The sequence below is a fragment of the Taudactylus pleione genome, unplaced genomic scaffold, assembly GCF_031769625.1.
Source record: "Taudactylus pleione unplaced genomic scaffold, aTauple2 ptg000195l, whole genome shotgun sequence".
In the NCBI taxonomy this organism is placed as follows: Eukaryota; Metazoa; Chordata; class Amphibia; order Anura; family Myobatrachidae; genus Taudactylus; species Taudactylus pleione.
The window spans coordinates 3,864,816-3,876,618 of NW_028284597.1; the positions used below are offsets into that span (position 1 = coordinate 3,864,816).

Sequence of the window (11,803 nt, forward strand, 5' to 3'; positions counted from 1 at the left end):
TTATTGTGTATATATGTGTATGTGCTATTGTATATACAGTTAGTGTGTGTATACTGTGTATGTGTTAAGGAGCGTACACACGGTCAGATTTGTCAGACTTGTCAGATTTGTCAGATGAACGACTAAACGATTTGAACGATTTGAACGATTTGACCAAAGTTTTGAACGATTTGAACGATTGAACGATTTTAGACTGCATTAAAATGAATGGAATCGTCCAAGTCTGACTGCAAACACATCAGATATCAGAAATCGTTATCTGACCATCGGGAACGCGCATCGTTGATCGTCCATCGTTCAGGCATGTCAGATATGAACGATTTTCCTTCAGATATGAACGACTGAACGATTTTTAAATCGTTATCGTTCATATCTGAAGGAAAAATCTGACCGTGTGTATGCACCATTAGTGTGTATATGTGTGCATGTGTGTGTTAGTGTGTGTATACTGTGTTTCTATGTGTTTATGTGTGTGTATACTGTGTATTTATATGAGTTAGTGTTTTTGTATGTGATTATGTGTATACTGTATACGTGTGTTAGTATGTTATATATAATATATACGTTTGCTATATATATATTATACATATGTGTCTGCGTATTTAACACACGTGGGGGGTAGGCTCCCTGTGGCTTGGTGGGGGCCACCGCAACCTAGTTGCCCCAGGGCCCCCACAAGCCTTAATCCGGCCCTGCGGGTATTAAAATATGTATTAACTAAACCTTCCTACTCACCGAAGTTTTGGTCCAATCCATCATAAACAACTAGAAGATTTGGGGGGGGGGGCGAATCTTAGCGACGGACATTTTCTTGTCCGCCGCTAATGTTAGTAAGGATCAGTCAGGTACCCGAGAATAGTCTTGGAGAGGAAGATCTGGCAAAAACATTCCAAAGGACCCATTCCTTGGTTATAGTAAATGGAATATGTAGGGTGTAGATAATATAATGTTGTAGCTGACTTCACCCTAGGACTAGATCATAAATAGTGTAAGATATTTGCGTCAGGGCGTCACATTTGTAGCATTTCCTGGTGGTAGATGCACCCATCAGATGTTTCAGCTTAGGAGTGTAATAAGCTCTATGCACTGTGCCTGATTTACAGATGTACGTTCACCCGCTGATGGTGCTCACAAATGCAGCAAGGTGTCTGACATTAAGATGGACGGAATCGCAAAGCTGCTTATGGGCGGGTCTGCAATTCCGTCCATCTCTGAATCAGACCCACTGTTTATTCTTTGTAAGCCAGGACTGAACAGAGGTAGCAAGACTACTATCAGGAAAATCAGATGTACAGTTTCCGATTCCACTAGTGAGAGAATTGAAACATAATAGAGGACGAGAAAATGAATAAACATAGGAAACAGAAAAGAGCCATGAAGGGCAATGACAGACAACCATCCAAGCTACAAGGAAGCTCTGCTCCGTGAGCGTGTGTAATACCTTCTGTACACAACTCAGGGCTTATAGGAATAATAGGACAGTTTAACAAAGGAATGTTTCTAGGTGTTGAGAATATGTAATGGGTCATATAGAAACTGATAAATAAACCTCAAGGGGTAAATTTACTAAGAATTGTGTCTGGTCCGAGTTTATACTCTTACAGCATCGCTGAAACTCGGGTGACTGTTGCCAGCTGAAATTCACAAATTTACCAGGAATCGTGATTTGCTGAACCAAGTTTTTCGATGGTGTATGTGATCGAGATTATCACCAAGTGTCCTGACTCTGGGCCTGATTCAGAGCCGCTCGCAAAAAGCGAGCGCTCGCTCTGAATCAGGGTGGCCGCATGTTTTATTTTGTTCGGCCTCCTGGCCGTTCGCTAAGCTGTGGGTGACCACCCACAGCTTTAGCGAGCGGCCAGATGATGGTCGCGAATGGTCGCGACCATTGTGACCACCGGGCTTGCGACGAGACCCTTGTGGTAGGGTCTCGTCCGTCACAAGCCCCAGTGAGCTTGCGGCTCTAATGAAGCCGGAAGCTCACCACTCACATCACTCGTGATGTCAGTGGGACCGCCCCCAAACTGCAGGTGTTCCTTCGGGAACGCCTCTGTTTGACCAGCTACCCCCCCCCGAAACGCCTACCAAACGAGGCGAGCTGTCGATCAACATCGATAGCCGCCCTTTTGGATGCGAGCGCCGGAGCGAGTGATTTCTCGCTCACTCCGGGGCTGTGCGCACTGCCTGGCCATCGACCCGCTTGCGAGCGCATAGCGCTCGCAAGCGGGTCTGAATCAGGCCCTCTGACCGCAGCCGAGCTCACCTAAACATGCAGCCTGCACATACTGTATCAGTGAGATATCAGTGAGATACGTGCAGGCTGCTTGTGTGGGGTTAAAAAAAAAATAAAGTGTTAATGTTTTGGGCTGACTAGCTTGGGGTGATAATGCGTTGGCTGGGGAGACTCAGTGAAAGGAACACTCCTGCTAGGTTTGAGTCCGGTGCTGTTTTTAAAAATAAGGGGAACCCCACGCCATTTTTCCCCCTCGTATATTTAGAACCAGGACTGGCTCAGGAGCCCGGGGCTGGTTATGCTTTTTGAGGGGGGACCCTACCTATTTTTTTTTTTTTAAATTAACTTTAATTAGAGGCAGAAACATACACAGAACACACTCATTTATGTATGTTTCTGCCAGACTCACAGCTCAGATGGTAGTCTATTTAAAACTTCTATTTAGGACCGAGTTTGCTAAAATTACACTCATGATTATAATCACGTTTCTTGGTAAATTGGGAGTTTGGCCAATGGTGTATTTTTTTCTATTTGTGTTCTTACCTGAGTTTTGCAGTGAGTTTCATGATTTCTCACCCGAGTTTGCCTTTAGTAAATTTGCAAGTTGTAAAAAATGGCCAAACGCACCTGAGACTGCAATGTTGACCAAACACGAGTTTTAGTAAATTTACCCTCAAGCCCCACATATTCCATGTGTGAGGATGATACTCACGGCTGAAAAGCAGAGTTGCTCCACAACGTGTTGTGCAAGTTGTGCTTAGTAAAATATTATCCTTAACCTCAGGGGGGAGGACTGTATAATGCTGGTGTAGAAGGGAAATTAATTAATTTAGAATTTAACAACGAATGTATTTCCTCACGTTAATTCTAAAAATAGATGAATAGAAAATAAATGATCTATACAGATGCAGAAATGGGTTGAATTATGTTAATGGGTTATCGAGAACATTTGCTGCTGTCTTCATGCCGCTGAGTGCGGAAAATGGATAGGAAATCATTTGGGCAATTAGGATGTTGGCGCGTGAGCTTGTGTTGGGTGATGTGACATGTCTGGACCACACGGATCAGTGGGCAACTTGGGAGTGTCAGTGCACAGCCATGCTACATATTCATAATTGAAGGTATTTGCAATACTCCTGCCAGAACATGTAATACTACCAATCCTTTCCTGGCATCTACTCCTGTTCTGCACGATCAGCCTCAAAAATGACAATCCTTATTGGGCTGTCTCCTGTTTGCATGGTAACTGCTTCAGGTTATTTTTTCTGAAAATCAATTTATAGTAATCATGTCTTATATGCTAAAGGCATAGTTACCGACATTTGGCCTGCTCCCTCTGGGAGTGGGGACGGTTTAGGCAGGCGGAGCTGGAGCATATCGACGCGATCGCGTAATCGTGGCCCCACCCCCCGCTACATAATGCTGATACATCACCGGCATTATAAAGCAGGGGGTGGGGCTACGATGACGCGATCCAGCGCAAATCATGTCATCGCACCCCCGGATCGCCCACTTTTGCAGCGATCACAGACTACACATTTTTTTTAGAGATGAGCGGGCTCGGATTACTTCGGATTACCACACCAAGCTCGGATTTTTCCCGCCAAAAATCGGGACTCAGAAACAGGCAAAACGTAATTTTTCATTCACAAACATAATTCCTAGACAAAAGTCTAATTTTTTTAAGGGGCTACTGGTAGCAGGAGTGTATCTATAATGGGTGCAGGGGGTGGTCCATACCAAACACCCTGCACCCATTTATTCAATAATTACCTCTCCAGAGTCCTGCGTCGGCGGTAGCAGCACTGTACAAATCACCTGCAAAATGTTTGCTGTGGCCATTTTCTGTGTTTTGCCCATGCGCGGTAAGGAATTCGCAGAGATAATGGCTGCCGTGCCATTTCCCCGGTGGCCTGCGCATGCACCTAGTGCCCAGAGTCTACTGCCCGGCTCAGTGTGCTGACGGCCACCAAGTAAAGAGGAAGGTGGGGCCGGACGGAGACTGCAAATAGGCCCACATCTCTCATAATAAGCCCCAGCATGGCAGTAGCCATTAATAGATTGCCATAAGCACTGTCTCCTGCAAAAACTGATGTTTCCTCACTTAATAAACAGACCTATGGGTGTACTGTACTTTATATAAAGTGAGACAGCCTCACTAGCCGAGTGAGAGAAACAGATTTGTTTGGTCAATGCTACTCAGCCATTCTCCAGCACAGACACACTGTATGCCATCTGGGATTGGGCAGCAGTCTGGCGACTTCTAGGGAAATATGGCACATGTGCAGAAGTTTTATGCATGCGTCAGCGCCTTTTTTTTCTAGTGAGATGGAGACCTGATATGGGGACCACGGACACCTGCACATGGACTCCATCTTGTCTTAAATACTCCTGAGTTCAATCAAGATGTTTAACTAAAACAGTTGTACATTCTTGTCACTTTTCTCGGAAAGACATTAAAAATGATATCTCCCAGTCCCCATGCAAACTGCTGCAAATAATGAATAAATGATAGCAGGCACAGCAACTCGGAACACTGCAGCTGAATTATATGTCCCCTGATGCTCTGCAGATAGCAGAGAGAGCTGGAGTTCTGGAACTACCAATTACTCTATTGTAAGGTAAATGCAGTACATATTGTATCATGTAGATGGGTTATAGGATGATCAAAAAAGATAAAGTAAGTATCTAGCCATCGAAAAAAGAACAAGAAATAAGAATCAACATTCGTTTTTTTCATAGGTACTGTACTCTTCAGGTTAGCAGCACAAACACATCTTTACATAATAAGACAGAGAGCCTATATGCTAGAATGTACTCGGCATCCCGCCGGTCAGAATCCCGACTGCTGACATCCCGATGGTAAATATTAGGGTTAGGCACCAGGGGAAGGGTTGGCCTCCGGGGGGGTTAGGGTTAGGCTGCAGGGGAGAGGGGTTAGGGTTAAGCTGTGGGGGGTGGGGGTTAGGGTTAGGCTGCGGAGGGGAGGGTTTGGGTTATACTACTGGAGGGGTGGGTTAGGGTTAGGCTGCAGGGGAGAGGGGTTAGGGTTAAGCTGCGGGGGGGGTTAGGGTTAAGCTGCAGGGGAGAGGGGTTAGGGTTAAGCTGCGGGGGGGTTAGGGTTAGGCTGCAGGGGAGAGGGGTTAGGGTTAAGCTGCGGGGGGGTTAGGGTTAGGCTGCAGAGGGGAGAGGTTAGGGTTAAGCTGCGGGGGGGGTTAGGGTTAGGCTGCAGGGGAGAGGGGTTAGGGTTAAGCTGCGGGGCGGGTTAGGGTTAGGCTGCAGGGGAGAGGGGTTAGGGTTAAGTTGCGGGGGGGGTTAGGGTTAGGCTGCAGGGGAGAGGGGTTAGGGTTAAGCTGTGGGGGGTTAGGGTTAGGCTGCAGGGGAGAGGGTTAGGGTTAAGCTGCGGGGGGGGGGTTAGGGTTAGGCTGCAGGGGAGAGGGGTTAGGGTTAAGCTGCGGGGGGGTTAGGGTTAGGCTGCAGAGGGGAAGGATTGGGTTAAGCTACTGGAGGTGTGGGTTAGGGTTAAAATACTAAATTCTATCGGGATTCTGGCTGTCGTTCCCAACCCTATATTGTAAGGAAATGTTTCCTTTTATACATCTCATCCTCATAAGGTAGTGTAAATGTACTTAGGATTTCAAGATGCAGTGACCATGAATGGAAGACACAGCGTAGGGTGGGCCAGGAGACATGCATGATGAAATGTCTGAAAGTTTAAAACTTTTGAAGATAGAAATGTAATTATGTTAGTAGTCTCTAAATTCAATGGACCTAGAATGTGACACCTACAGTACTGTAAACTAGCCAACCGAGGCTGTAATAATGTATTCAGGGCTGCTGCTTGGCTCTTAAGTGCCCCAGGACGAACCCACGTCTACCCCTCCTCCTCTTGCCTGGTGAGAAGCTGTGGGACAGACGGCAACTTCTATACTTGGGAGTGTGGAGCTTGGCTGTGCCAGCCTATTACAACTTAAAGGAGCAGTAAAGTGACAGTTTAGGTGCCCCCTACACCCTGGCACCCTAGGATCGCCTAAAGGTAGCACCGGAATGTATTCCAATTTCCTATATTAAGCAGTTTGCACAATTTTATGAGTTGTCAGGAAAAAAAATATTCAAAACATAATTCAGAATAAGCTCTAAACAAATACAAACTGTATTATTTAAAAATAAAAATATAAAGCAGGGATAAAGTGTCAGAACACTACTGTAAAAGTATTATGTGCCCCATACATTAGCAACGGATTGTCGCAATTCCCCAATCCCCAAACACCAGGGTCCTGGCATTGGTGAAATCCAGCATGTGGGATTTCCCTGATTTGCTGATCCCAACCAAAATATGAAAGGAGTTGAAAAATTGGGGATTTTCAACATGAAGAAATTCCCCGATGGATCGGTGATCATCGATCGCCGCCGATCTGTTTTTCCGACTGGCGGTTCCGGTCGGATCGAGGAAACAGCCACCTGAAGTCACCATTCTTATAGTAACAAAATTATGTAGCTCCTTCAACATATTAATTTACAAAAATGTTCCAAGCTATAAAGAGCTGGCTGTTCAGAGAAATGGTGCAATATTTTTAGAATTTTTGTGTAGTTACATAGATCAGCACTTTGTCTACTATTTCTACTGAGGATTGTTTATTGCAAACCTACTGCAATGCGGTCATGGGATCATTTTTTAGATATTGTCCTTTTTACACATTGGCTTGAAATTTCAAAACTTTTTTTTTTGTTTGTTTTTTTTGTTTTGTTTTAATATGCCTTAGTTGTTCCTAGCATTCTACTGATGGTGTCTGTCTGGCCGAGCGGGGAGTTGAAGTTTATTGAAAGCTGAAGAATCACAGGTTATACATGTTTTATTATTAGGATAGTGTCCAAAGTCTCATAAAGGAATCATTTATATTGTGATCATTCGAACCACATCACATATACCCTGACAGTGCGTTGCATTGATTCTACAAGCTGATGTACAGTTTCACAGATGTACAGTACAGTATGTGCTATTTCACAATGAAATTATCATCCAGTAAATATGTCAAACAAATTGACATTATCTGATGAATTTTCATTCAGTAAGCCATTCCAAGCACAAGTGTACGGATTGTGGCCACTTTATGTAAAGAAAAAAAAATACTAATAATAAAAAGAGTGAAAAATTCTAACAGTAGGCAAGTAGTTTGTTGCTGTTGGTACTGTCGACAGTTCAAATGTCGACACTGTAAAGTATTGTAATGGTGTTGGCATTATAACTTTAAACATGTTCGCAAAGCATCATGTTTAAAGTTATAATATTGATTGCAATGCTTTAAATTATATAAAGTGTCAGCAATCTCTTGCCTATATAATGTTGTTGAGATTTTGACTGTCAACAGCATCAACAAGATGTATTTATATGTTATTCCAAACCCTAGTACTAACCTCTACCTCTAAAGTGTTAGGGGGAGATGTACTAAATCATATGAGAGAGTTAAAGTGGAGAGTGATAAAGTACCAACCAATCAGCTCCTAACTGTCAGTTTACAGGCTGTGTTTGAAAAATTACAGAAGCTGATTGATTGGTACTTTATCACTCGTCACTTTAACACTCGCCAAGGCTTAGTACATCTCCTCCTTTTTCTTTATACTGAAAACTAAAACTAAAATAAAAATATCACAATTCACATTATTACCTCTATGTGCTTAGATAACTGCATAGTCATAATTTATGTCATACATGATACTGTAAAAGCTTCAAACAAAGCGATCAACTACTGGTGTTGAGATTAACCCCTGAAGACTGGTATAATCTGCCGCTGGTTCGGCACTTGAGACGTTATCATCTGTGAATGATATGAACTTTTTAGGAATAATACATACTGTAGTATGGCACGGATCTAAGTATGCCTAACGCCTACGGTTACCTTGGTTCCCAGCAAGATTCTAATGTCCAGTGTCTGTTTCCTCTGTTCTAGAATGCTCAGGAGGTGCTCGTGGAAAACGCCAATCTTGGTGAAAAAGTGGTCATTGTGCCAGCAACCTTCAATATTGTCAAAGTCGACTCCAAGAGCAAGGAGAAACTTGACACTTCGAGGGTCCAAGGCTATTTGCTGTGGCCTGCAGAGCAAGGCAGTCCTGGAGCGCTCATCCAAGACTGTTAAATTCAGCGCTTTGCCTGAGCGGACAGCCACGAGCGCCGCCGTCAACCCAACAGGCCCGGCGCCCACCACTAGAATAGACACCCGGGCTCTCCATTGCCGAATTCCATCCAAACTAAGCTTCACCACAATATACACCAGAATGACTGCTAGTGTGCTCAGAGCTGTATCCAGAGCAAGACCGTCCCGTAGCTCTTGTCCACTGTCCAGGTGACCCTCTACCCTCTCCATCTTTTCCGACGCAGTTAAAGACAGGTACGCCAGGTGTTCAGCACCTTTGTTTCCCAGGCGTGCACCATGCAGTCACTAATTTAATGCAACACCAAAGAGAAATCTTTACTGCCAAAGCTTTTGTTGGATGAATCATAATCAAATGACTTATAAGATGTTACTGCTCTCTCCTTAAAAAGGCAGGATTCCTATCAGCGGGCCAGACTGTACTGAGAAGCAAAGAGGCACCTATTGTGATCATGCACGGCTACAGTAGCTTAAAACACTTCTACACTTCAAGGATACCCTCCACCTCTCTTCTACTGATAAACAATCAACTTCCTCCCATTGGCTGTCGGCTTCCATCAGCTTCTGAATACATTACACTACTCCCTCTCTGTGTGGCTTATGTGTCTGTATCAGGCTACACATAAATCTCTGGTTGAGCCTCTCTCCTTTCCCAGACTATTTTCTGTAAAACATCTTCAGCAAATATCATCTGGTGACTTTAACCATTTCCGTGCTGGAGAGGTCTGCGGATCAGAGCTGAATCGTGCAAGCAGTGCTCTTTTGTACCTAGATTTCTAATTGATATGTGTACATTTACATGCATTAGTTGCAGGCAGTTTACACAAGAAACATACAAAAGAAAATTCTAGTTGTTACAGGAATATCACTGGCTGCTCATTTTCTGCACAATTAATTTCAGGCGAGGTGAAATGGTGACGCACAAGGCACTCGTTTGCCAGCAAGCACCTTCTCTATCTCTTATAGCCTGGGTGCCCCCTGGCAGCCTGTTTGCGTTATTTATTTGTACCCCCAACAGTTGCAATTAGCTATTAGATCAATTGTTTAGGCGTCGCTACACATAAAAGCAATACACGTGGTATAAACAAGATTTGAAAAAGATGACACTAGAATAGAATAATTTATACATATGAAAAATATAAAACTGACAATAAAATTATAGCCCACGTATTCTTTCTTTATAGGGATACAGGGATCAATGATGCAAGTAGTTTTTATTTTTTTCTCTGTGTGCGCGCCTTCAGTGCAGGGGGAGTGGCCACACATCATTTGGGTGTCCTCAGGACAGGCCTCGGTTTCCCGTTACTCTGGGGGGGGGGCATGTTCAGTGCTCTCGGTACTGCTGGGCTGCCCTTGGTCACTCATGGCCTGGCGTCCATCTCACCACCGATCACTGTGACTCGCATGATAGCGCCGCTAATGGCGCCAGCGGTAAGGTGGTAGGGGGTAAATTGTATAGGCTACTAATTTCTTCATGGTACGCTGAACTGGCCTGTTTCACCTTACTTGCACCACTGACAGGGATAGACTTCTTCATTTTGTTAGCAGAGTCCTACTGTGAGGCACGAGGCACCAGGACACTGTTATAACTATGGGCCTGATTCCAATTTTGAATGTTGAATCTTGATGGATTTTTACCATACAGTGCATGCAAAGATCGAATGTACACATTTTGCGTACCTACGTCTGATTATGGGTCGGATAGATCTCTGCCGGATCATGCTTTGCGTGAAATGGACTAAAACTGGACGGCAACTCACAAGAGATCTGTCTCGTGTCATGTGCCGATACTAATGATGAGGGTTGCATTCATGGGTGGCGCGTCTTGTCGCATTAGCTGTACGGAATCTCGCATTAGCCATACGAATTCTGCTTTAGCTGTACGGAATCTCGCATCAGCTGTACGGAATCTCACGTTAGCTGTACGGAATCTCGCATCAGCTGTACGGAATCTCACATTAGCTGTACGGAATCTTTCATTAGCTGTATGAATTCTCACATCCGCTGTACGGAATCTCACGTTAGCTGTACGGATTCTCGCATCAGCTGTACGGATTCTCGCGTTAGCTGTACGGATTCTCGCATCAGCTGTACGAATTCTCGCATTAGCTGTACGAATTCTCACATCAGCTGTACGGATTCTCGCGTTAGCTGTGCGAAATCTCACGTTAGCTGTACGGATTCGCACGTTAGTTGTACTGAATCTCGCATCAGCTGTACGGAATCTCGTGTTATCTGTATGGAAACTCATGTTAGCTATACGGATTCTCGAGTTTGCTGTATGGAATCTCGTGTTAGCTGCATAGGTGTACGGAATCTCACATTAGCTGTACGGATTCTCACGTTAGCTGTACGGATTCTCGCATCAGCTGTACGGATTCTCGCGTTAGCTGTACGAATTCTCACATCAGCTGTACGGATTGTCGCGTTAGTTGTACTGAATCTCGCATCAGCTGTACGGAATCTCGTGTTATCTGTATGGAAACTCGTGTTAGCTGTACGGAATCTCGCGTTAGCTGCATAGGTGTACGGAATCTCGCGTTAGCTGCATAGGTGTACGGATTCTCGCGTTAGCTGTGCGAAATCTCACGTTAGCTGTACGGATTCTCACGTTAGTTGTACTGAATCTCGCATCAGCTGTACGGAATCTCGTGTTATCTGTATGGAAACTCGTGTTAGCTGTACGGAATCTCGCGTTAGCTGCATAGGTGTACGGAATCTCGCATTAGCTGTACGGATTCTCGCATTAGCTTTACGGAATCTCACATCAGTGTACGGAATCTCGTGTTATCTGTATGGAAACTTGTGTTAGCTGTACGGATTCTCGCGTTAGCTGTATGGAATCTCGCATTAGCTGCTTAGGTGTACAGAATCTCGCATTAGCTGTACGGAATCTCACATTAGCTGTACGGATTCTCGCATTAGCTGTACGGAATCTCGCATCAGCTGTACAGAATTTCATGTTAGCTGTACGGAATCTCGCATCAGCTGTACGGAATCTCGTGTTAGCTGTACGGAATCTCGCGTTAGCTGCATAGGTGTACGGAATCTCGCATTAGCTGTACGGATTCTCGCATTAGCTTTACGGAATCTCACATCAGTGTACGGAATCTCGTGTTATCTGTATGGAAACTTGTGTTAGCTGTACGGATTCTCGCGTTAGCTGTATGGAATCTCGCATTAGCTGCTTAGGTGTACAGAATCTCGCATTAGCTGTACGGAATCTCACATTAGCTGTACGGATTCTCGCATTAGCTGTACGGAATCTCGCATCAGCTGTATGGAATCTCATGTTAGCTGTACGGAATCTCGCATCAGCTGTACGGAATCTCACGTTAGTTGTACGGAATCTTTCATTTGCTGTATGGATTCTCACATCCGCTATACGGAATCTCACGTTAGCTGTACGGATTCTCGCATC

At 44.5% G+C, this 11,803-nt stretch overlaps 1 protein-coding gene across 2 annotated transcripts in view; it reads right to left on the bottom strand.

Moving 5' to 3' along the window:
• Positions 1-8,595, bottom strand: part of LOC148518949 (uncharacterized) — an 89,010-nt gene extending 80,415 nt beyond the window's left edge. For both annotated transcript variants that reach the window (XM_088476814.1, XM_088476815.1), the window contains exon 1: positions 8,131-8,595. In XM_088476814.1, coding sequence (XP_088332940.1) covers positions 8,131-8,595 — 465 coding nt within the window. The remainder of the gene's footprint in view (positions 1-8,130) is intronic.
• Between the last annotated feature and the right edge of the window lie 3,208 nt (positions 8,596-11,803).